Consider the following 24,561-nt stretch of genomic DNA (forward strand, 5'->3'; position numbering starts at 1 on the left):
GGCACGACCCGCGAGCGACAGACGTCACTTCCGGCACTGGGCTTTATTTACAGAAGAGGCCCGCCACCTTAGAGCGGAAGGTACAGCGAGTAGTCCGAGAGCGCCCAGCGGCGGGCCGGGCGGCCGGTGCGGCCGATCATGGGTAGCTTCTGCACGTAGCGGGAGGCCGGGCTGGGCCCGTACGGCACGGGGAAGGCGGTCTGGAAGAGACGCCCGCGGCACCGCCTCCCGGCCTGCCGCCCCGCAATAATAAAACGGAAATAAGGGGCGCCGCGCGGGGCGAAGCGGCTCTTCTGGAAGACGTCACGCGTGCCGGCGCCGGGGCCCTGCTGCCGGGGCGCCCCCCGCGCCCGGTGCACGCGCGGAAGCGGCCGGCTCTCGGAGGCGGCGGGCGCAGAGGCGGACGCGGGGCCGCCGCCGCGGGGGCTCTCGTCGCCCTGCGGGCTGACCATGGCGTTGGCCGTCAGCTGTGGCATCTTCCGCACCGAGTCCGGGGCGGACGCCGGCTCCTTCTTGTCCCCGGGCGGCCGCAGAGTGGTAGGTGTCGGCTGACCCGTGCCAAAGCGGGTAGCCAAGCTGTCCCCGAAGAAAGCGTACAGCTCCTGGTAGATGTCCGCCAGAGTCACTGAGGGGGAAGGATCCTCTGGCCCCGCGCCTCCTGGCGGTAGCGGGTGGACGGACCCGAAGCCTGGCTCCGCGCTGCCCCCGGAGGGAGACTCCTGCAGGAGCAGGCTGTCCCAGGGCAGGTCGTCTGAGCTCCGGAACCCCCTGCCGCTTGGGCCTCCCTTGTTGGGCTCTGCCGCCTGGGCCTTCATCTTCAACAGTCGCTCTACAGCCACCTGCAAGAGCAGAGGGGCTGGGATAGGCAAGAACTAGGAGGAACCCGGGCCCATAAAGATTTAGGGCAGGTGAGCTGCTGAGTTCAAGCAGGGAAGAAGGGAGGCTGGAAGGGGCAGGCACCCACCAGAATGGCTCCATAAACCTTGTGCCCATCTGCTTTAACCTGGGCGTTAGAGACGGAATAATCATCTAGCACAGCCTGCAGATTTGTCCAGTAAGTGGACAGGTGTGGGTACAGGACTCGTTCCACTGCCTGGAAGGGAGAGAAGGAACACAGTAAAGCACCTCTTTGTTGCTTATTGCCTCTCAAGTACCCTTTCCCATGGAAGACCTATTTTTATCTCCCATATGAAATTCTCAGCTTGGTATATTCCACCAACATTTACTTGGAACCCGCTGTATGCCCAAGCCTTTGCTAATAAGCACTGGAAATAAAGGTCAGGTACAAACAATATAAAGTGACCCTGTGATCACTGACCGGTATGACAGGGGCTAAGAGGGTATATGTAATGCCCATTGCTAACAGACCAATTTAATTTGCCAACTCTTAGCCTATATAGTCAGTAGGCAAGTTTACATCTTGCTGAGGTAAATAGATTCAGTTCAAACCACTTCCACAAAACCAAACAACTGATCATAGACCTGGACTCATCATGCCAAATTTTAAATCCTGTGATTAATTTTCAGGAAAGCAATTGAGATTTCACAGAGGAGACCTCTGTTACGTGCTTTGGTGGGTGAGAGTTCTTCGGTTGGTCATCATCCACAGCCTGAGGATTTGAAAATGTTAAATCAGCAAGCTCCTAGAGAAATATAACTCACCACTGCCTCAGCTATAAAAACTTAAATAATTTTCTAACTATATGGGACGCCTGGTGGTTCAGTAGTTGAGCGCCTGCCTTCAGCCCAGGGCGTGATCCTGGAGGCCGGGGATCGAGTCCCACATCAGGGTCCCTGTATGGAGCTGGCTCTCAGCCTGAGATCATGCCCTGAGCCAAAGGCAGATGCTCAACCACGGAGTCACCCAGGTGTCCCTAGATTCCTTTTAAAGTCTATACTATAGGGTAGCCCTGGTGGCTCAGCGGTTTAGCACCGCCTTCGGCCCAGGACATGATCCTAGAGACCTGGGATCGGGTCCCATGTCGGGCTCCCTGCATGGAGCCTGCTTCTCCCTCTGTCTGTCTGTCTGTCTCTCTCTCTCTCTGTCTGCCTCTCTCTCTCTCTCTCTCTCTCTCTCTCAAGAATAAATAAAATCTTAAAAAAAAAAGTCTATACTATAGCCTATTTAAGTTTATCTTACAAATGTAATGGTGATTTACTATTAAAATTCTATAAATAAGGGCATCTGGATTGCTCAGTCCTGACTCTTAGTTTCCATTTGGATCAGGGGGTGAACTTAGGGTCACAAAGCATGGAATCCACTTGAATCGACTTCTCCCTCTGCCTCTGCATCTCCCACTCCCACTCCCTGCACTGCTCTTAAGTGTACAAGTTCTCAAAGATTTTCTTTACTTAGAGGGTGAGAACTTGGGCTCTCCCTAAATAAAGAAAATCTTTTTTAAAAATCCATAAATCTGGGCAGCCTGGGTGGCTCAGCGGTTTAGCGCTGCCTTCAGCCCAGGGCCTGATCCTGGAGACCCGGGATCGAGTCCCACATCAGGTGCCCTGTATGGAGCCTGCTTCTCCCTCTGCCTGTGTCTCTGCCTCTCTCTCTCTGTGTGTGTCTCTCATGAATAAATAAATAAAATCTTTAAAAAATAAATAAAAATCCATAAATCACATTAACGGAAAAAAGCAGACAAACCTTAGGATCAATTCAAAAGATACAGAAAAAGCATTCAATAAAAGTTCAACATAAATGATAAAACCAAGAATATAAAGCAATATGAAATAATTTTCTTCATCGGATAAAGGTTATCAACACAAGGTACATCAGCCTAAGTGGGAAGATTATTAGCACTTCTCTTAAAATTGGAAATGATACAAGGATGCCCCTTATCATCATCTTTAAAATATTAGTAGTCCCAGCAATAAAGTAAAAAATTAAAGGTGTTAGGTTTAGATGGAATAAAGCTGTCATTATTTCTACTATATGACCTACATTAAAAACCCAAAAGAAGGGACGCTTGGGGGGCTCAGCGGTTAAGTGTCTGCCTTCAGCCCAGGGCGGGATCCTAGAGTCCCGGGATTGAGTCCCACATCGGGCTCCCAGCATGGAGCCTGCTTCTCCCTCTGCCTATGTCTCTGCCTCTGTCTGTCTCTCATGAATAAATAAATAAAATCTTAAAAAAAAAAAAAAAAAAAGAATGAGGCGCTTGGCTGGCTCAGTGGGGAGTGTACAACTCTTGATCTTGGGGTCATGAGTTTGAGCCCCACGGTAGGTGCAAAGATTACTAAAAGTAAATAAGCTTAAATAGTAGAGGAATTGATCCTTCACATGATTAACACAGAATGGGCAGGAATTCATGAAGTGGAGGATATATTACTATCTGCCTGGCACGACTTTTGAAAGAATAAGACATTAATATACAGAAAGTATCAATTAGCCTGCCCTCGGGCAAGAGCTTAATACCTGGCAGCAGCAAGCACAGATCATTTTTATGAGAAGAAACAAATACTGTTTTCTCTAATCCTAAAGGAGAGACGTTATGGCTCTGTGGGAAAGGCTATGGTACTCACCTTCCAGCCAAGGGCATGCAGCCCCACCACAGCCCCGTAGTGAGAGCAGAGAGGCCGCACGGGGTCTGCCAGGACCTTCTGCAGGGAGAGCAGGATCTGCTGATACAGGCCACTCACGAGATCCCCATGAGTCCTAAGGAAGCAACCTTCAGTCAAAGAGGACAATGAGGCCCGGGGCTGCCCAACTGGACTCAAGCCCAATCCAGAGCCCACAGAGAAAACAGCACTTGTGTGGCCCACTGGGGTGAGTGAGCAATGGGGCTCCGGGTGACAAGACTACCTGAAGGGCCGAAGGACCAAACCCTTGGCCCTTGGTGTTTGCCATCCATGTGCAGACTCCCAGGTTGCCACAGCTTCAAGGCTGGAAAGCTCTAATGGAAGAGGTTCCCTGACCTCTCAACATCCAGCCTTGAGGCCACACATTTCACCTGATTTTGACTACAAACTCCTCAGCCCTGGGGCCACCCCACCCTGTGTTCGGCGAGGCCCCATGGCTACCAGAAGATGTGGCTGAGCAGGAGGGCAGCACCATCCCGAAGAGTCCAGTGGTCATTCAGAGGGTTGATGGAGGCAGCCAATGGCTCCAGGACACAGTAGAGGACGCTGCCTACAAGGGAGCGAACATAGGGCCCCAGGCAGAGGTGGGGGTTCCGAACCAGGCTCCGGGCTACTTGCAAGAGCCGATGCAGCTGCTCCAGGTCGTGGCTTACAGATTTTACCTGTTTGTAGAAGACGGTGGCTGAGGGGCACATGAGGGTGCAGGTTGGAGCCTGTTGCTCTGATTGCACCTGCCACGAGCCCTACACGATGCTGGGTCACCTCCCCGCAAAGCATTCTCCTCTCCCCCAGCCTGGTCACTCACCCCACTGACCACGTAGACAAAGTAAGGCAGGAGTGCTGCAATCTTGGAGTTTGTCTGCAGATCCTGGAGAGCAATCTGAAAAGGATTACACTGGATCTACCAGCCCTAAATATAAACTGACTTTTTAAAAAAGATTTACTTACTCATTTATTTTTATTTATTCATTTCAGAGAAAGCACAAACAGGGGGAGAGGCAAGGGAAGAAAGAGAAGCAGACTCCCTGCTGAGCTGGGAGCCCAAGTGGGCTCGATCCCAGGACCCTGAGATCATGACCTGAGCCAAAGGCAGGCCCTTAACCAACTGAGCCACCCAGGCGCCCCTAAACTGACATTTATTAAAGGATGATTGAGTACTTACACATTAAAATTTTCAATGTCAACACTCTTTGATTCAGCAACTGTATTTCTATCACTTTAACCCACTATAAGAAACACCCACTGATACACATACCCACTCACAGACCTGTCTGTGATAATATGAAATTGAATGCAACCTAAATGTCCAACATGTTTTTTAACTGAGAAAAGCAGCTGTTCTAAAACCAGGTCTTTACTATAATACCACGTTAGTTTATACTAAAGTAATCATAGTTAAAAAATAGCAATTGGAGACTCTCACTTTCCAGTTCATATATTTTATTTTGCAATATTTCTATAATGAACATACTGGTGTTACTTTTCTAAGCAGAAAAAAAGAGAGTTAAGTTAATGAGAAAAACTCTCTTAGGCCTGAGTCTCTATTACTTATATACTCCAAACCCCTCTAGATAAAGCTCCTATACTCAGATGCTGTGAAAGCAAACAACTGGCTAGGAAGGAGCTCAGCTCCCAAGCCCTCCATCCAGCCATCTGCACTGTCCTGGAGAAACAGAGCCAAGCTCCCGAGGCAGGAACATATGGTGGCAACATTCCCAATTCTGCAGGGGAAGCGGCAACAATGGCCAGACACCTGAAGAAGTACAGGATGTAAACCATCAGAGAAAGGCCACGTGGTTGAGCAGAACCCCCAGCTAGCACTCACCTGTCTCTGGATAGGAGAGGACCAACCAACCATAGGTAGTGTCCAGCACACTCTGGGGAGTCCCAGAGGCTAAAGCAGCAGGGTCTCAGGGCAGGCCTGGCTGGGCCCCCTGACCAGGCTCTCTCTACTTCCCTTCTTTACCTCTCAAGTACACGCAAATGAGAGCTGCAACATGGCTGCCCCATTTGGCCCCAGGTCAACAGACACCCTAAAGTGGAGGCTCTGGAACTAAAGTGTGGGGGTACTGACCACCTGAGCCCCCCAAATGGCCCTGCTGAGAACAAGGGTTCCTGCTAGAGTGGGAAGACGAGTCAGTCCTGGAGCACCAGCCTCTGAGCATGACACCCCCACCGAGAGCAGCTTCCAGCCACGTCAGTCAAGTGGTATGGGGTGGACAGGAAGTAGGCATCTGAAAGAGTTTCATGGGAACCTGAAAGCTGGACTCTACGCCCCAATTCTGGCCCACTCACTCACCTTCATCAGCTGTGGATCATCCCCCAGCACAGCCCGAGTCACCTGCTGGTAGTACTTGAGAAGGTCATCAGTCAGCGAAGACACAGCGCTGGGCACTGTGGGAAGATGGGCGGAAGGTGGTCTGGGTGGAGAGCCTAGCTGGCCTCCCCTGCCCGCTCTCACTCACCCTCCTACCCCCCCCCCCCCCCCCCGCCAGAAACCTGTTCAGACAAGACTCCCAGAGCACGGAGCCACCAGCTCCTCAGAGTAGCCTGTGCAGCCCTGACCTTGCAGGCTTTTCCACACCCCTCTGCTCTGTACTCTGCCTAGGCAGATTCCTGCTCAGTCCTCAATCTCTCCTGCACACCTGCTCTCAGGGACCCCAGCTGCCCAGACTTCTGTGCTAGCATCCAACACCCATCCAACCCATGACTGGTTCCAGGTCTGGGCTCCTATCTCCAAATCCGAGCCCTCTGGGCAGGGACTGTGCCCACTCAGAACAGGGTATCAATAAATTTTTGTCAGATGAACAATCAGAGGTATGGGATACCCCTCTCAGTTCCAAAGGGAGGAAAGTTCAGGGAGTCTGTTCCTCACACTACACCTTACCTGATCCCTGCGGTGCCAGGTTCCCTTTGCCGTCCAGGTAGGAGACGTGAACTAGAACCAGAGCAGAGAGATGGGTCAGCCTAGGGTTTTGCCTGTTGTAGCATCACCCACCCCTCTGAGCTCTGCTCTATCCACCAGCCAGCCCATCACCCCTCCTCTGACAACCCAGTTTCGGCCCCCCACCCCCACCATAGGACCTCAGCAGTCACCTCTCACAGCTGTCTCGGCACAGCCTTTTGGGATGTTGGTGGCCAGGGCCAGCTCCACCAGGTTCACTTCTCGGTCCTCAGGAAAGTAAAGCTCACCCTCTCTGGCAGGGCGCAGGGGCAGCACCTCCTGGGATCCGTAACCGCACACGGCCTGAGCAAAGAGAGGATCAGAGAGCAGGCTGAATCCAGGGAGGGAGGAGGCACTCTACCAACCAGGGAAAAGAGTCTATGTTTGAGGGAGGTCCAAAAGTACTGAAAAAGGGGGCAGCTTGGGTGGCTCGGCGGTTTAGTGCCTCCTTCAGCCCAGGGCCTGATCCTGGAGACCTGGGATCGAGTCCGTCGGTCTCCCTGCATGGAGCCTGCTTCTCCCTCTGCCTGTGTCTCTGCCTTTCTCTCTCTCTCTCTCTGTGCCTCTCATGAATAAATAAATAAAAAATCGTAAAAAAAAAAAAAAAAAAGTCCTGAAAAAGGGGAGACACCTGAGGCTTCAAGCCTATTGCTGGGCATCTGGCTGGAGCATCCAGTGCTCACTGGGTCAGAGAGGAGAATTTGGTCCTCCCAGATTCGTACAGGCTGAGCCCCGCACCCCCATGCTGCTGGTCCTTATACTCACCCAACTTTGATAACACTACTCTTTTTTTTCTTTGAAAGTAGGCTCCATGCCCAACATGGGGCTCAAACTCACAACTCTGAGACTAGGAGTCAGGTCCTCCACCAAGTGAGTGAGCCAGGCATCCCAACACTACTCTCTGCTACACGTGACGTTCCTCCCTCAAGTCCTTGGCCCACAACAACTCTGCAGGACACTTTAATACTGACATTGTGCCCAGGCTGTTCCCTTACCCTCCTCTTGGCCCAATCCAATGCAGGCCTCACAACAGGCCTCTGCAGCCTATGCTCAGCTCACCTCCACACTGCTCCATCGGAGGGCCCTGTTGAAATCCTCAACAGTCAGCTTCCGCCGCTTGGTGTGTTTCATGAATTGAGAGCTATTCTGAGAGGGGAGGAACAAAGTCAGGGGACAGAGAGCAGGGGGTTGGAGTCCCCCAGGGAAGAGATAGCCAGGCGACAAGAAGGACACAGGAACCGAGATCAGAAAACCCAAATCCAGCTCCGGTCTTGGGCAAACAGCCCCCAGAGTATGCTCCCACTCTGTGACCCAAGTTCTCACAGGCAGAACGTGCACATGAACTCGCTTGGTCAGCCTGGCACGGGTGTTGGGAAGATGGACACGTGAGAAGAAGCCCAACCACACTCTATTGGCCAGAAGGCTCAATGGGAGCTCTGGGGAGGGCGGGGGCCACCTCCACGGTGTTCCCTCACAGCAGAGTGGGTGCCAGACAAACACCTGCTGACTAAATCCCCATGAGGGTGTGTACAGGGAGAGCTAGGGAGGCGTGCGGGGAGAGAAGGGGAGCGGACCTGGGTGGCCTCCCTGAGCCGGTAGCACACATCCTCCGCGAGCAGGGCCGCCACCTCATCGCTCAGCTCCAGGCCCGTGCTCTCCGCCATGAGCCGGACCGATTCCCGGGGGATCTCCACAAACCGCCGCTCTTCCCGCTCCGACATGACGCTGATGGAGCTGGCGGTCAGAAGAGAAGGTGTCAAAAGCCCCCTGGGCCCCCTCAGAGCTCAGGAGCCTGACTCCAGGCCTTCTGGGCCAGTCTTATGGCTCTGGCTCCAAGATCCCTGAACAAGGAGCTACCGAGGCTCTGAGCGCTGAGGTGAAGCGTGAGAAAAAGGCGAGCTGCATCAGACAGGAGTGCTGCCCGACAGGGGCCTGGCCTCGGGCACTGCACTGCACTGGGTCCCGGCCACGCCTTACCACTTCCTGAGCCAGATGTGGCTGAGCTGTGGCTGAGATCCTCATCAGCCTGAGCCCTCCTGTCCCAACCTGTAAAACAGGCCATCATCCCTACCCTCCCTAACTCTGAAAAGTTGCTGTGAGGACAAAGTGAGCTGGTGTACAGGGAAGCCAGGGACTAGAATGCAACACCACCCAAACAGACGATGGAAGATGTAACCGTGGTCAGTTAAGTATAAACTTCATGTCTTCTTCCTTCTGATTATTGCTACAGGTGCTACCAACTAACTCTCAATGAAAACACTACTTCTCCTTTGCTCAAAAATCTTCAGGCCTGGGCACCCGAGTGGCTCGATGGGTTAAGGGTCTGCCTTTAGCTCAGGTCATGATCTCGGGGTCCGAGGATGGAGCCCCACACTGGGCTCCCTGCTCAGTGGGGAACCTGCTTCTTTCTCTCCCTCAGCCCTTCCCCATGGCTCCTGCTGTCTCCCTCAAATAAATAAAATCTTTAAAAATATATCTATAAATAAATATTCAGTCCTTCCCCACTGATTCTTTTTTTTCTTTTTTAAGATTTCATTTATTTATTCATGAGAGACAGAGAGAGAGAGAGAGAGAGAGAGAGAGAGGGAGGGAGGCAGAGACAAGCAGGCTCCACACAGGGAGCCTGACGTGGGACTCGATCCTGGGACTCCAGGATCACACCCTAGGCCGAAGGCAGGTGCTAAACCACCCAGGGATCCCTTCCCCACTGATTCTAAAAGAAACTCTAAACTCCCCAGCTTGAAATTCTGTGTTTGGTCCCAATCCCCACAGCTGTTCAAGTGGATGGATCCCTCCTCCCAGTGAGCCCAGCCTAGTGTGCTCCGGCCTGCCCTGTGCTCACCACCAGCTCTTGCTGGTCTGTCTCCCTCTTTCTTCCAAGCCTCTTTGGCAAGGCAAATCCAGTCTGTCCTTTAAGGTCTTTCTGCTCATATGCCACCGAGGACTACCGGGCTTTTAGAGCTGGACTATCTCCCAGTTTGGCTGCAAGGCCTAAGAGCAGGAACCTGCTCTTCCGCTCGCAGGATATGGCAGAATAAGAACGCAACAAAGGGGGGGCACCTGGGTGGCTCAGTCAGTTACGTAGCTGCCTTTGGATCCGCCTTGGGCCCAGGTCATGATCTCAGGGTCCTGGGATCAAGCCCCACATTGGGCTCCCTGTTCAGCTGGGATCCTGCTTCTCCCTCTCCCTGTGCCCTTCCTCTAGCTCATGCTCGCTCACTTGCTCGCTCTCTCTCTCTCTCTCTCTCCTTCGCTCTCTCCAATAAGTAAAAATCGCTAAACAAAAAAATTCCTCTCAGTGGCTCTGCATTGGTTTTGGAATAAAGAACAAACCTAGGGCAGCCCAGGTGGCTCAGGGGTTTAGCACCGCCTTTAGCCCAGGGCGTGATCCTGGAGTCCCAGGATTGAGTCCCGCGTCGGGCTCCCTGCATGGGAGCCTGCTTCTCCTTCTGCCTGTGTCTCTGCCTCTCTCTCTCTCTATGTCTCTCATGAATAAATAAATAAAATCTTAAATAAATAAATAAATAAATAAATAATAAAAAGAACAAACCTAGGGACACGTTTGGTTCAGGTTGTGATCCTCTGGTCTTGAGATCGAATCCCTAATCAGGCTCCCTGCAGGGAGCCTGCTTCTCCCTCGGCCTATGTCTTTGCCTCTCTGTATCTCTCATGAATAAATAAATAAAATCTTAAAAAAAAAGAAAAAAGTGGGACACCTGGGTGGCTCAGCAGTTGAGTGTCTGCCTTCAGCTCGGGGAGTGATCCTGGAGTCCCAGGATCAAGTCCCACATCAGGTTCCCTGCATGGAGCCTGCTTCTCCCTCTACCTATGTCTCTGCCTCTCTTTCTGTCCCTCATGAATAAATAAATAATCTTTGAAAAAATAATAAAATCTTAAAAAATAATAAAAGAACAAACCTGGTTCCCAGGTCCTGTGTGTCCACTTACTTCTACAACCCTTCTTTCCCTCTTGTGCTCTGCATTCCCACCATGGCCTCTTTCCATTTCCCCAAAAACACCTGCTATCAGGATGTTCATACATTGTTTGCTCTTCTTCAAACACTCTCCTCCTCCTCCATCCCCGTTCTGTCTAGTGGACTCCTAGTTGCTCCTTCACATCTCAGTTGAAATGTCACTACTTGCTCAGGAAGTCTTCTCAGACCTCCACACTGCCCCAGTACTTTGCCTTCACAGTAGTGATCACAATTTTTCCCCACAATTTGTAATTACATATTTGTATAGCTTTGTGATTAACACCTACCTTCCCACTAGACTGTAAGCTCCACACCAGCTAGGATCATGCCTGTTTGCTCACCTTTGCATCCCCAGCGTCCCGCACGGTGTCAGCACATAATACGCCCTCAATAAACACTGGCTACAAAAACAAATAAAAAAAGCTGTTGTTGTTTTTTTTTTCTAAGCACATGCTATGCCTAAGACACAGAGCTAAGTGCTCTACAGGCATATATTTCATTTTATCCTCATTAACAATGAGATGCGCATTATGTAAATGCTATGTCTATTTCACAGCCAAGGAAATCAAAGCTCAGAGAGGTTAAATACTCAATGACTTGTCCAAGATCATCCAGCAAGCACTAAGTAGGGAGCAGGGACTCAACTCTTGTTCCTAACCATCAGCAGTGGCGGGCTGTGCCGGGGAACAAGGCCTGGATTCCCAGCCCGAAGACTTGGCGCTGGAGACCCGCCAATGGATAATCCCGAAGTTTCTGCTTCCCCATCTGTAAAATGCGAGTAAATAGTCCTGCCGACGCGGAAAGCGCAGAGGGAGTTTCCTTACTAGTGCCCACATTAAGACGCACAAAGTCTTAATGACCAAGGTATCCCCCTCCTCAGCCTCCTCTTTGCATCGGCAGCCACGAGCCACATTGGTAAAGAGCGTAGGCACTGACCGCCACCCGCTTCGAGGGTGTGCATCCTACCCCGGGCCTCGCTTCATACTTACAACTTAAGTGGTAAGGTGCAGCGGGGTGGAGGAGGTCAGGGGTTACGGAACTTGGGTCACGTGGCCAGCGAAGGGGGCGGACCCCCAGCGGCGCCGGCCCTAAGACCACTGAGTGCGCAGCCCGCAGGGGGGCGGAGAGTCTTCGGGTCTGCGAGGACCTGCTCACCAGAGGGCTCCCGCGCGGCGAAGGAGGCTACCGAGACGGCCGCCGCGGCGGCTGCTCCCACTCACCCTAATTCCCTCTCTCCGAGCCCAGGACCCACCTTCCAAGAGCACAACCAATCGGCGAGCGCCTTACAAAGTTCCCGCCCTCCCGGGGAGCTTCCCGCCACGCGATTGGTCCTTAGAAGGAGCTGTAAAAGCATCTGGGCGCCAGGGGTCACGTGACACTGAAGATCGGGCTTCTTAAAGCAACAGCTCTGGGGAGTTTTCGAGTCCGTACCTATGGTTTCGTGTATGTTTCAAAAGCGTATTGTCGGGGATCCCTGGGCGGCTCAACGGTTTGGCTCCTGCTTTCCGCCCAGGGTTTGATCCTGGAGTCCCGGGATCGAGTCCCATATCGGGCTCCCTGCATAGAGCCTGCTTCTCCCTCTGCCTGTATGCCTCTATGTCTCTCGTGAATAAATAAATAAAATCTTTAAAAAAAAAAAAAAAAGGCGTATTGTCAAGGAAAGCGTCCCGGTTCTCTTGGTCCTGTCTGCTCCTGAGTTTCCGAGCATTTGCATTTACGCAATTGCAGCGAAACCTTAAACTTTGGCGCCTAAATCGGTTTTCTTTGCCCGCTTGGTGGAGCTCAACTTACCTCTCCATCACCTGCACTTCCTTTCCCGCACGATGAATGGAGTTCCCAGTAGGTATTCTCTTCGGGCAGAAGGGTCTTCTCACTGCCCCAAGCTCATGTGCAAGCTGCAGATTCCAGGGCTGTGCTCATCCTGGCATTCTACCTCCTGTCTTTCTCACTCCTGTTCAGTAAGCCAAATATAAGCCCCTCCTCACCTGACTAGCTGACTTCCTTGGCCATTTTACGCGCACACTTTCCTGAACTTGGGCAGTTAGTTCTCAATTAAGAACTAAGTGGGGGGATCCCTGGGTGGCGCAGCGGTTTGGCGCCTGCCTTTGGCCCAGGGCGCGATCCTGGAGACCCGGGATCGAATCCCACGTCAGGCTCCCGGTGCATGGAGCCTGCTTCTCCCTCTGTCTGTGTCTCTGCCTCTCTCTCTCTGTGTGACTATCATAAATAAATAAAAATTAAAAAAATAAAATTAAAAAAAAAAAAGAACCAAGTGGGCTTAGTGAGTTAAGTTATAGTATTTGAAGTCCGACCACCTGGGTTCAAATTCTGTCACTGCTTTGGGGCAAATTACCTAACCACATTTTCACTCAACTACAAAATGGTACTAATACCCACCCCACAGGATTACTGTAGATTAAATGAGATAGTATCTGTGAAAAGCACGTGGCAGACAGTGAATTAATTCCTTTATATTCATCCAAGATGAGGTGGTTTGCAATGGGCTGTTCATTACAGAAGGGAGTATCCCGGGTCGTCTGGGTGGCTCAGCGGTTGAGGGTTGAGCGTCTGCCTTCAGCTCAGGGTGTGATCCTGGGATGCCTGGATCCAATCCCGCATGGGGCTCCCTGCATGGAGCCTGCTTCTCTCTCTGCCTCTCTCTCTACCTCTCTCTCTGTGTCTCTCATGAATAAATAAAATCTTAAAAAAAAAAAAAAAAAGGAGTATCCCATGGTATCCCGTGGGGAAGCATGAATGTACACATCCTCACCCTTCCTCCCTCTCAGGGTTAAATGCTGCTGCCTCTAGAAAAGATCCTCCCAGGCCAGAGCAGGGATACTCAAATGGATGTGGCTGAAGTTGCCATGGCAACACCCCCTAAGGGGACTGTGACCCTGCTGAGTTTCTTCCAGTTATATTCAGAATGATGTTTGGAGTAGTTTCAGTACTGTGAACATTGGAGTGTCTGCCCACCTCTGCATTAAGAGGAGTGGGGGCTCCTCCACTGTCCTGAGTCTGAGATCAACTTAGTGAGATCTGGGCTGCTGGCAGATCGTCTTGCTGAGGTGTTAGTAGTCTGGATAGCCATTGGCTACCTTGGAGGCAGGAGACAACAGTAGAAGGACCTGGGGCTTGTAGGATTTAGTAAAACTATTCAAACTGTCTGGGGCCCATCCACGCCCAACCTCAAGTGGAGGCAGAGGCCAAGGAAAAGTGGTAGTGAGACTCACATAGCCACAGGTAAGAGAAAGGTGGGTCCCACTCACTCACCAACTACCTAGTGCCTGGCAAAAAAGAGCTATGATGGCTTTGGAGCCAGACTGACAGTTTAAAAGCAAAAGCAGTAGTTGGCCGGTTAGCTCAGTTGGTTAGAGCGCGGTGCTGATAAAAGCAAAAGCAAAGCTCCACGACTCACTAGCTGTGTGACCTTGCTGTTACAGTTTATGTCTCTAACCTACTTTATCAACTGTCAAGTGGGAGAACAGAACCTTCATGGAACAGTTGTAAACAAAACAATAATGTGTGTAAAAGATTTGGCAGGGCAGCCGGGGTGGCTCAGCGGTTTAGTGCCACCTTCAGTTCAGGGTGTGGTCCTGGAGACCCGGAATCAGGTCCCACATCGGGCTCCCTGCATGGAGCCTGCTTCTCCCTCTGCCCCTGTCTCTACCCCCACCCATGAATAAAAAAAAAAAAAAAAATCAAAGATCTGGCATTAGCAGGCAGATACTCCTGTTACCTGTGACCTTTTTAAGAGGCCGTAACTTTCAGTTACAAAGCCTTCAGAGGGGATCCCTGGGCGGCTCAGCTGTTTGGCGCCTGCCTTTGGTCCAGGGTGTGATCCTGGAGTCCCAGAATGGAGTCCTGCATTGGGCTCCTTAAGTGGAGCCTGCTTCTCCCTCTGCCTGTCTCTCTGTGTCTCTCATTAATCAATAAAAAACATAAAATCTTAAAAAAAAAGCTTAAAAGATATGAATCCTGCAGACTATGTCCAGGCCACCCGCACTTGATCCCTTTCCCCACAAGGCTGGTGCCCTTTTAGTGGGTGTCACACCCTACATCCTCACTGCCACCCACGGGCTCATGTTCAATGAGCCCTTTCTGTCCATCAGTTGCTTCTATTCCAGGCCTGATGTTACTTTCAGGTTACCCCCAACAAAATTTGCAGATTGCTAGTTCCATTTGAGGGCATGGGAAGAATTTTGCTCAGTACGAGGAGTGAGGTTCACAGCTTAGGGGAAGTCCAACCTGGGTAATCAACTCATAGTACAACAAAATGATAGCACAATTTTATTTTATATTAGTTTAAAGATTTTATTTATTCATGAGAAACACAGAGAGAGAGAGAGAGAGAGAGAGAGGCAGAGACACAGGCAGAGGGAGAAGCAGGCTCCCCCTGGGAAGCCTGACGAGGGACTTGATCCCCAGATTCCAGGATCACGCCCCAAGGTGAAGACAGACACTCACCCACTGAGCCACCTGGGCGCCCCTGGGTGGCAGAGTCCGTTAAGCATCCCACTCTTGGTGTCGGCTCAGGTCATCTCAGGGTCATGAGATTGGGCCCAAAGTCAGGCTCTGCGCTCAGTGAGGTGTCTGCTGAGACTTTCTCTCCCTCTCCCCCTCCCACTTGTGCTAAGATAAATAAATAAATAGTTTTTTTTAAAAAAAGAGAGAGGGCAGCCCTGGTGGTTCAGTGGTTTGGCGCTGCCTTCAGCCCAGGGCACGATCATGGAGCCACCGGATCAAGTCCCACATCAGGCTCCCTTTGTGGAGCCTGCTTCTCCCTCTGCCTGTGTCTCTGCCTCTCTCTCTCTCTGTGCCTCTCATGAATAATTAAAATCTTAAAAAAAAAAAAAGATAAATAATTTAGGAAAAGCAAACAGGACACAGTAATTAAAGCACATGTTATGTGATACACTGTAGAGGTATAAATGGAAAAGCCTGCATCAGTCTGTGCAGGGGTGGTGAAGGCAGGAAGAAAACTACATTCAAGTGCCATTTTCTTACCATGTTCCTGCCAATGTTCTGGATGCTTCATATCAGGGTCTCTAGACCTTAGCATGATTGACATTTGGGACCAGATAATTCTTTGTTGGGGGGAGGGTGGATGCTATCCTATATACTGTAGGACTTTAGCTGCATCCCTGGCCTTTACCCACTAGAAGGCAGTACCATCCACAGTGGTCACAACTAAAAAAGTCATTGCCATATGTCCCCTCGGGACAAAAATCACCCAGTTGATAATCACTGTTTTTTTTTTTTTTAAGATTTTATTTATTTATTCATGAGAGATACACAGAGAAAGGCAGAGACATTTGGGAGAAGTAGGCTCCCCACAGGGAGCCTGATACGGAACTCGCCAGAACCCCAGGATCACCACCTGAGCCAAAGGCAGATTCTCAGCCACTGAGCCAACCACATGCCCCGATAATCACTGTTTTTTTAATTAATTAATTAATTAATTAATTAATTAAGGATTTATTTTTATTTATTTATGATAGAGGGGGGAGCAGAGACACAGGCAGAGGGAGAAGCAGGCTCCATGCCGGGAGCCCGACGCGGTATTTGATCCCGGGACTCCAGGATCGTGCCCTGGGCCAAAGGCAGGCGCGAAACCGCTGAGCCACACAGGGATCCCCAATCACTGCTTTATATGCATTATATCATGGTTATTATAATCAACAGTTGAGGGTCTATTATGGGCCAGGCTCTCTACAAGCCACTTGTACATGTGATCTCATACTAGCAGCAACCATCCAAAGAGGGTTAATGAGAAAACATAAGGCCCCCCAGCTCGGACTGGAACCCAGTTCTGCACCAATTCAAAGACCACGCTTTCTACGACGCAGCTCTACTTTCCAAGGAAACAAAAAAGCTGAAAAAAATCTTAAAAAGAATTGACTGAGATTTGCTAGAGTAACAGGCAGTAAGCAGACAGTCTGGGAGAGGACATTCCAAGACAGACAAATTGTATTACAAAAGCAGAGTGTGAGCACACTGTGAGGGAGGGTAGTGTGTTTATTTAGTCTTTCAGTCATTTCATAGATTTTGGTTTATGTCACTCTAATGACAGTTTGGGCCCGCTCACATTTTCAATTCAGCTTAGTGACTGATTAATATATAAAGACTTCTGTTGGGGCACCTGGGGTGGCTTAGCTGGGTAAGCATCTGCCTTTGACTCAGGTCATGATCTCGGCTCAGATCACAATCTTGGGGTCCTGGGATCAAGCCCCACATCAGGCTCCCTGCTCCATGGGGCGTCTGCTTCTCCCTCTCTCTCTGCCTTTTCCTCTGCTATATTGTTTCTCTCTCAAATAAATAAAATCTTAAAAAAATAAAATGTTTGCAGATCCCTCCTAGGGAGGGCTGCATTGGGAAGCCATAGTCTGGGTCATTACTATCCTCTTATTTCCCTCTCCCTCCTCACTATCTTGTCTTCCCTCATGCCCAGCTCTACCTTTGGCTACTAGTAAAGGCGAGGGCAGGGCAAATATTCTGAGACTAGATCAGGACTCAGAGTGGTTCTAATGACAATGCCATTTGCTAGAAGCCAAAGACCTAACATTAGGGCCTTCCCTTCACTGAAGTCAGTGGTAGCCCTCTGCAGAAGGGATAGTCAGATCCCCTGGGTAGCTGAGGCTACTTGAGGCAGCAGGCCACCAAAAGGGAGGCTAGCAAGCAACTGGACTCCAGCCTTTTCAAAGAAAGAGTTGTTCTTACCAAAGAAAGGGGATAAAACCTCCATGCGAACAAGGACCTTTTATGGTTAGAATGTACAGTCAAAAACCTGGGGAGTGGCTAAGCATCAAGAAGAACCAGATATTTTCTGTGGACAAGGAACCTTCTCTGCCTCTCCACAGCAGCCAGACTAGGCTTCTGGACAATATGCACAGCGTGACCGTCACAGCTCCTAGATGAGGACCAAACAGAGCAGGAGGCCCCGGTGCTCAGCTCACAAGCCCTATAAGGACAGGAAAAGCACACCAGTTAGGCTCAGGCTCGGGGAAGCCATCACCATGCACTTCCCATCTCACGAGGCACAGGTCCCGATCTTCCAAGCAGACAGTCATAAGAGTTTCTTTCATCTGTGACTCGGGCATTAAGTCCCACATCCACCCCCTGCCTCCACACACCCCTTTCTAGGCAACAACCCTGGACGCACGATCAGGCACTCACCCAAGTAATCGTCCATCAGCGAGCCAATAGCAAACTGCAGGAGGGAAGGCAGAAAGGAAATGAACCTAAGCAAGCATAGAACTAACTTCTAGCCCAGCCCCAGGCCTTCTGCTCACCCATCCCCTCTTCCTGGCAGAAGAGAACAAAACCCCCAGGAACCCTGCATGGTAAGAAATCAACAGCTCCCAGCTCTGCCTGGTACAGGTAGGAAGGTAGGCAAGAGACTCACAATGTCATTCTTGTCCACACGGGTCCCCACAATCTTCAAGCGGATCTCATCATCCTGCTGAATCACAATGTCCTGAGGAAGAGTAAACAGGATACTCAGATACCCCCAAGCCAAAATTTCTTTGAGGGCTCATTCTTCGTCCTTCTCATGGACTTCTTCCCCACTCACCTCATCCATTGTCTTATAACATGGTGGGTTGGAGTTGGGGTCAAACTCCATCTCTGATGGGATGGACTGAAAGGAAAGCAAGACAGAGCTTTACAGGAGTGCTTCCAGAGAGTCATGACTGGCTTCTCTCCTTAGCACCCCCAGCACGCCCAGACTTACATGTCGAGAAATGAAGCAGGACATTGGTCCAATTTCTGTGAAAAGTCCAACCTAAGACGACAATGAGGGACTTTGTTTTTCTTTTTAAAATTTTATTTATTTGAGAGAGAGAGAGAAAGAGAGAGCAAACTTCTGTAGAGTGTGAAAGGGAGAAGTAGATTCCTGCTGAGCAGGGAGCTGGCTGCGGGGCTCCATCCCAGGATCATGACCTGAGCCGAAGGCGGCTGCTTATCCGACTGAGCCACCCAGGCAGGCACCTCGACTTTGCTTTTTCTTTTATCCTCAAATTCACCTAAGCTTTCCAACTTTATCTAATTCCTAATAATATTCTTCATATTTTGAATCCACTCTGAATTGTATCATTTGCTTTCATGTCTCTTCTGCCGAGATTTCATTTCAAGTTACACAAATACAGTGCACTATAGAGCCAAGGCCTGGCACTTGTCGGTCCACAATTTGACCACCTGTTGATCACATGACCTTGGCCATTAGACAACTTCTAACTTCTCCAGGTGTAAGCTTCTATAAAAATGGATAAAAGCATGACCTTAGTCATCGTTAGGTTTTGCACCTTACCCAGCCCATAATAAGTATTCAATGAATGGAGGCTACTATTGCTGACAACTCATACTGACTTACAGGACCCCAAGGGAGGTTTCTGCACCATTTGACAGGTGTAGAAACTGAAGCAAAAGTGACTTACCCAAGGACACAGAGTTAGCAAGAGCAGTTGGGACCCATCCCCCATCTTCTGAGCAGCCACCCAACTGCCTCCACTATGTATGGTCTCACCTTGTTGACTTGAGTGACAACAGCATCCACGACCTCCCCTTTAAAGGGCCGGAAAACAATGGCCTTGTACTTAACTGGATAAAGGACAAACCCTCGGCCTGGCTGGATCACACCAGCACCAATATTGTCAATGGTGGTGACAGCAATTACAAAGCCATACCTGTAAGGAGGATGAAAAAAAGAAAGGCATTGTGTGTGTGCAAGAGCCTCTAAAATCATCTACAACAAATCAGTGATGATGGGGGTTAGAGGACGGCACAAAGGGAAATAGATGGCACCCCTGCCCACAGAACTTAATGTTGGGAGAAGAATACCGATCAGTATCTATAATGCCAAACACTGCTCTCATGTTTCACAATAAATGTCCAAGGAGACTGCAGTCCTTAAGCCAAGAGACTTCAATCTTGAGGATGCCTCAGAATCACCTAAGAGGAACTTCTTAAAACACAGATTCTCAGAGATCCCTGGATGGCTCAGGGTGTGATCTCGGAATCCCGGGATCAAGTCCTACATCAGGCTCCCTGCATGGAGCCTGATTCTCCCTCTGCCTGTGTCTCTGCCTCTCTCTCTCTCTCTCATGAATGAATAAATAAAATCTTTAAAAAAAAAAAAAAAAGTCTGCGGAGTACACAAATGACCAGTCTCTACTGAAGTTAAGTCTCGCGATCCAGAGGGCACCTCGGGAACCCAGGCCGGAAGCAAGTGACTGCCTCGGGTGCCTGAGAGGGTGAGAGGGTTCCCCGGGGCAGGTGGCCGGTGCTTGCAGGATGAATAGGAATTGGGTAGAGGCTGCAGATCAGGCGGCACGAAGTACTCGGGACTCACTTGCCGGTGCAGGTCCCCTCCACCTCGGTGAAGAGCTTCTGCTTGACCGTGTTGAGCAGGTTGGGGCCGAAATAGCGCGGGTGCAGCAGGATCTCGTGCTCCAGGGAGATCTGCGGGGAAAGCGGCATGGAGACCAAGCAAGGGCGAGGAACAGCATCTCCTCGTCCCGGCGCCCCGCTTCGCTCCTCCTCTTAACCCTGCCCTCGCGGCCACCCCGTGCTCCGCGTACGTGATAGAACATCTTCCCAGCCGGGACCGGACAGCAGCCAAACCCAAACTGCCTCGGTGGTAGCCGCGTTTCTCACCCAACCGGAAACACACACCGCCTCCGGAACCCTGCTTCCGGGCCTGTCCCCGCCACGTGGGCGGGACTCTGCCCCCTACGCGGACCCAATTGGGCATCGCTGTCGTGGGCGGGAAATCTGTGAGGCCCCGCCCTTCCGGCCCGGGTCATCAGCGGCGCAAATGCTGCCTCTTCTAAATGAACAGTTTCCTGGCTAGGAGAGATGCGCAATATACTGTTAAACGGAATTAATTAGCTAATAAAAGACAACATGGGGGATCCCTGGGTGGCGCAGCGGTTTGGCGCCTGCCTTTGGCCCAGAGCGCGATCCTGGAGACCCGGGATCGAATCCCACGTCGGGCTCCCGATGTATGGAGCCTGCTTCTCCCTCTGCCTATGTCTCTGCCTCTCTCTCTCTCTCTCTCTCTCTCTCTCTCTCTCTCTGTGTGTGACTATCATAAATAAAAAATTAAAAAAAAATTAAAAAAAAAAGACAACATGAATAAAGTGCTTTAGCAGGACGCATTCGTGTGGCAAATATTTGAAGACTGCCTTCACATAGTAAGCATAGTAAGAAGCTGTCTTTATCTCATTTCATGTATATAGCAACACCACTAGGCAAGCTTTACAAATGAGGGACCAGGCTCAGACAGTTGAGGTCACATGAGGGTCACGATTCAAATTTACAGTGTCTGACCTCCAAGACTCTTGCATATTAGGACATTCCAGATTTTTATGCAGTCATTTGTTCAATAAAATGGAGCACCCCACTCCTTGCTGCAGGTAGTTAGGAGATGAAGCAGCCAAAATCAGAGCCCAGGAGTCAGTCCTCCCTCCTGGTGTGAGAAACCAAGTCACTGCACTCCTCTTTCCCGTTTCCCCCCAACCCGCTGACACACACGCATGGGGGGCTTAGAGAATTGATTTGTTTGTTCCCTCAACTCTGCCCACTTTTTTGTACACAGTCCCTTTGCTAAACTCCCCTCAATTAACCGGAGTGAAAATGCAATCTATTCCCTGTTGAGACTCTGACTGATAAAAGGGCCATGCAGAAAGAGGCAGAAACCATGAGACACAGACCCATGAGTAAGGCTCAGCCAGGGTAGCTGGTTCTAGAGCCGGACAATCCTTTTTTTATTTTATTTTATTTTTTTAAGAGCCGGACAATCCTTAAGGCTTTGAGCAAACTCCCAGTAGCCTGAGTAAGGTTTTTATGTTTTGTTTTTTTTTTTTATGTTGTAAATAAAAGATCCTGACCCACCCTACAACAAGAACAGACACGTCTGCTTCCTCAGAACTGTCACATACCAGTTCGTATGGACACTGTCCATTTCCTGGAATAGTTGATCCCACCAGTCTGCCACTCAAACTCCATGGGGATCCCTTCTGAAGGATCAGGCAAGGAGATCCCTGGGTGGCTCAGTGGTTTGGCCCCTGCTGGGGGCGCCCAGGGCAAGTTCCTGGAGTCCCAGGATGGAGTCCCACATCGGGCTTCCTGCGTGGAGCCTGCTTCTCTCTCTGCCCCTCTCTCTCTGTGTCTCTCATGAATAAATAAATAAAATCTTAAAAAAAGAAAGATCAGGCAAGGAAGCAGATGAATGGGCCTCAGCAGTCCTGACTTCTCCTCTCTTCTTTCCCAGCCATCCTCCCCTTAAAGGCAATCTTAAGGACAGTGGTGTGCTAGAACCAGCTACAAGAGCCATCACCTCCCGGGGTGCATTGCTGGCTCAGTTGGTACAGCATTTGACTCTTGATCTTGGGGTTGGAAGTTTGAGCCCCACATAGAGAGATTTCTTTAAAAAAGTAAAAATAAAATCTTAACTTCATCTCTTCCTAATTATTTTACCACAGTTTACTATTATCAATGCTCTTTACACCTATTGTGCCTGTGTGGTATGGTAAAATATAATTGCATATGCAGGTATAAGACTTCCGGTTACTCTGGTAGCCTCACTGGCACTTGGTATTGTTAGCAGGGTTTATTTACCTATTCTACCTACTGTGTAGTAATATCTCATTGTAGTTTTAACTTTCACTTCCCTAATGACTAATAATATTGAACATCTTTTTGTATCTTTATTTGCCAAGAGTAATGTATTCAAAATTCAAGTTGAATCATGTCACTTCCCATCTTAGAACCTAATGGCTTCCCAGGGTACAAGAGGGCTTTGGCTGCCTCCATTTTGACCTAAAACTTTGTTGAGTTCTTCATTCCAGCTAGTCTCTGGGCTCCTGCAGAAGACCCTGAGGGCAAACCATCTCTTGATGGAAACCAAAACTACCCCTCAAGCAAAAAGGACTGTCCAGAGCCAGCAAAACCCCACCCACAATTGCCTGCAAGACAATGATCCATTTAACCTCCACCTACCTGCCCATACCCACCCACCTTTGCCCAGCATTTTCCCTGTATAAACCCGGGAGTATTTTCAGCACTTTGGAGACAGTCTTTGAGATGCTAATTAATTTCCCCAGTGTTGGTCTCCCTGAAATAAATTCCTTTCTTGTTTCACCACCACTTGTTTCTCTGCCTTTGGATTTTATCAGCCAAGAGTGGCTGAACCCTTTCTGTCTCTGAGCTCCCCAGGCATGGGGTGGCCATGATAAATTTTCTCCAAGCCCTGATCTCTTTGCTTCCAAAGCTTCAAGGTCAGAGAGAGACAAGATAGGATAGAAAGAGAAAACAGCAATGACTTAACAATCAACTGTATTGAGATTAGGCATACAAAGAAAGTCTCCTGGGCAGCCTGGGTGGCTCAGTGGTTTAGCGCCTGCGTTCAGCCCAGGGCATGATCCTGGAGTCCTGGTGTCGAGTCCCACATCGGGCTCCTTGCATGGAGCCTGCTTCTCCCTCTGCCTGTGTCTCTGCCTCTCTCTCTGTGTCTCTCATGAATGAATAAATAAAATAAAATAAAATAAAATAAAATAAAATAAAATAAAATGCTCAGAGTTTTAAAAAGTCTACTGGAGGATTGAGTGATCTTTTGCTATCTCTTTTTAGAGGAGCCCTTGTGATATGTCACTTGTTTCCTAAAGAGAAACAGAAGCAGCAGGTCCCCCTGGAGGGCAATCTCTGAGCAAGGATCATTCATCCCAACTGCCCCTCTTCCTGGTTCTGGGCTCCACCTACTGTGCAACCAGTTCTTCCAACAGCTAGGATAATCCTGCACCGAATCCAAGTCTAAATCCTCTGGCCATTGGATCTACAACAACCCTAAGAACCCCCTTGCAGATACTCTAGGAAGATAGATTCTACAGAATAGTTAGAGCTAGAGTTTTGAAGACAGACTCAAATTCAACCTCAGCTCTGCCTTTTATTACCTGTGTGACCTTGGCCAAGTTACTTAATTAAGCTGAAGCTGTCATTCTGTCTAGTGGAGAAAGGAAAAGCTATTACAGAATTATATTTTATCTTTAGCACACTTTTAAGCATTTAACAAATGCTAAATAAATGGTAGATGTTTTTCTAACTTTGACTAATACTCAAACACGTAGAAGCAAAGCTTTACAAGCTTTTTCCTTGGGGGACAGTTACTACTAGAAGTATGAAATTTCTTCTGGTGTTTATTTATTTATTTTCTTTCTAAGATTATTTATTTGAGATAAAGAAAGTGAGAGAGAAGAGAGCACAAGCAGGGTAAGGGTCAGAGAAGCAGACTCCCCACTGAGCAGGGAACCTTATGTGGAGCTTGATCCTGGGACTCCAGGATCATGACCTGAGCCGAAGGCAGACGCTCAACCACTGAGCCACTCAAGCATCCTGAGCATATGAGTTGATCTCAGGTTGGGCATGGAGCCTACTGGAAAGGAAAGGAAAGGAAAGGAAAGGGAAAGGAAAGGGAAAGGAAAAGGAAAAGGAAAAGGAAAAGGAAAAGGAAAGGAAAGGAAAGGAAAGGAAAGGAAAGGAAAGGAAAGGAAAAGGAAAAGGAAAGGAAAGGAAAGGAAAGGAAAAGGAAAAGGAAAAGGAAAAGGAAAAGGAAAAGGAAAGGAAGAAGAAAAAGAAGAAAGAAAGAAAGAAAGAAAGAAAGAAAGAAAGAAAGAAAGAAAGAAAGAAGAGAAAGCAGAAACCACACTCTTCATTCTCCTGTCCTGGGAAATGTTAGAGTCTTGTACCCATCCTTCCCTCCCATCAGCACCGTCCAGACATCTCCAGACACAGAGAAGCGCATTCTTATCTCTTCGTTGTAAACTGTCTACAGGGATCAGGCTAAGGACAGTATGAGACCATTCGAGCAGCTGCTTGTTCTCGGACACCACCATTACTGAGCCAGGAGTCTGGAACCATCAGACTGGGGTAGTGAGGCAAAAGGGCATCTTGCCATTTTTGAGAGAGGGAGGGACCTTCAGGAGATACTTGCACTTCAGAGAGGCGTACCTGTTGCCCACCGTTATGTTATGGTGGAGCCGAGGCCCCTGAGTATCACACCGGTCTGTGGTGTTGT

At 49.6% G+C, this 24,561-nt stretch overlaps 2 protein-coding genes across 10 annotated transcripts; both read right to left on the reverse strand.

Annotated features, from left to right (window-relative positions):
* Positions 1-24: 24 nt before the first annotated feature.
* Positions 25-12,348, reverse strand: TAF6L (TATA-box binding protein associated factor 6 like). Of its 9 annotated transcripts, none has more exons than XM_041773616.1 (13): positions 11,483-11,751; positions 11,152-11,258; positions 10,835-10,894; positions 8,095-8,254; positions 7,580-7,666; positions 6,673-6,823; positions 6,464-6,514; positions 5,876-5,970; positions 4,382-4,456; positions 4,018-4,238; positions 3,520-3,652; positions 965-1,093; positions 25-839 (listed from the first exon to the last, which is right to left on the reverse strand). In XM_041773616.1, the coding sequence occupies exons 3-13, from the start codon at positions 10,840-10,842 to the stop codon at positions 69-71; spliced, it is 1,881 nt and encodes a 626-aa protein (XP_041629550.1). In that variant the 5' UTR covers positions 10,843-10,894; positions 11,152-11,258; positions 11,483-11,751; the 3' UTR covers positions 25-68. The 9 variants fall into 9 exon arrangements, with proteins under 9 accessions (XP_041629550.1, XP_041629551.1, XP_041629549.1 ...); XM_041773617.1 differs by having other exon boundaries at positions 11,139-11,258; XM_041773615.1 differs by lacking the exons at positions 11,152-11,258; positions 11,483-11,751 and adding an exon at positions 12,285-12,348 and having other exon boundaries at positions 4,382-4,444.
* A 4,886-nt stretch (positions 12,349-17,234) lies between these two features.
* Positions 17,235-20,188, reverse strand: POLR2G (RNA polymerase II subunit G). Its single transcript, XM_041723486.1, has 8 exons — positions 20,069-20,188; positions 19,840-19,949; positions 19,015-19,174; positions 18,223-18,273; positions 18,064-18,129; positions 17,896-17,967; positions 17,667-17,700; positions 17,235-17,451 (listed from the first exon to the last, which is right to left on the reverse strand). Exons 1-8 carry the CDS (start codon positions 20,078-20,080, stop codon positions 17,438-17,440), a joined length of 519 nt encoding a protein of 172 aa, XP_041579420.1. The 5' UTR covers positions 20,081-20,188; the 3' UTR covers positions 17,235-17,437.
* Between the last annotated feature and the right edge of the window lie 4,373 nt (positions 20,189-24,561).

The sequence above is a fragment of the Vulpes lagopus genome, chromosome 11 (assembly GCF_018345385.1).
Source record: "Vulpes lagopus strain Blue_001 chromosome 11, ASM1834538v1, whole genome shotgun sequence".
Lineage (NCBI taxonomy): Eukaryota > Metazoa > Chordata > Mammalia > Carnivora > Canidae > Vulpes > Vulpes lagopus.

What these genes read in the sequence shown, in the direction of transcription:
- TAF6L (XM_041773613.1), bottom strand. An exon ending in TGCCGAGACAGCTGTGAGAG is followed by an intron (nt 6,515 to 6,672) that starts GTGACTGCTGAG and finishes CTCTGGTTCTAG; the next exon opens with TTCACGTCTCCTACCTGGAC. An exon ending in TTGTCTACGTGGTCAGTGGG is followed by an intron (nt 4,239 to 4,381) that starts GTGAGTGACCAG and finishes TTCTACAAACAG; the next exon opens with GTAAAATCTGTAAGCCACGA.
- POLR2G (XM_041723486.1), bottom strand. An exon ending in GAGGGGACCTGCACCGGCAA is followed by an intron (nt 19,175 to 19,839) that starts GTGAGTCCCGAG and finishes TCCTCCTTACAG; the next exon opens with GTATGGCTTTGTAATTGCTG. An exon ending in CCTGCTTCATTTCTCGACAT is followed by an intron (nt 18,130 to 18,222) that starts GTAAGTCTGGGC and finishes CTTTCCTTTCAG; the next exon opens with TCCATCCCATCAGAGATGGA.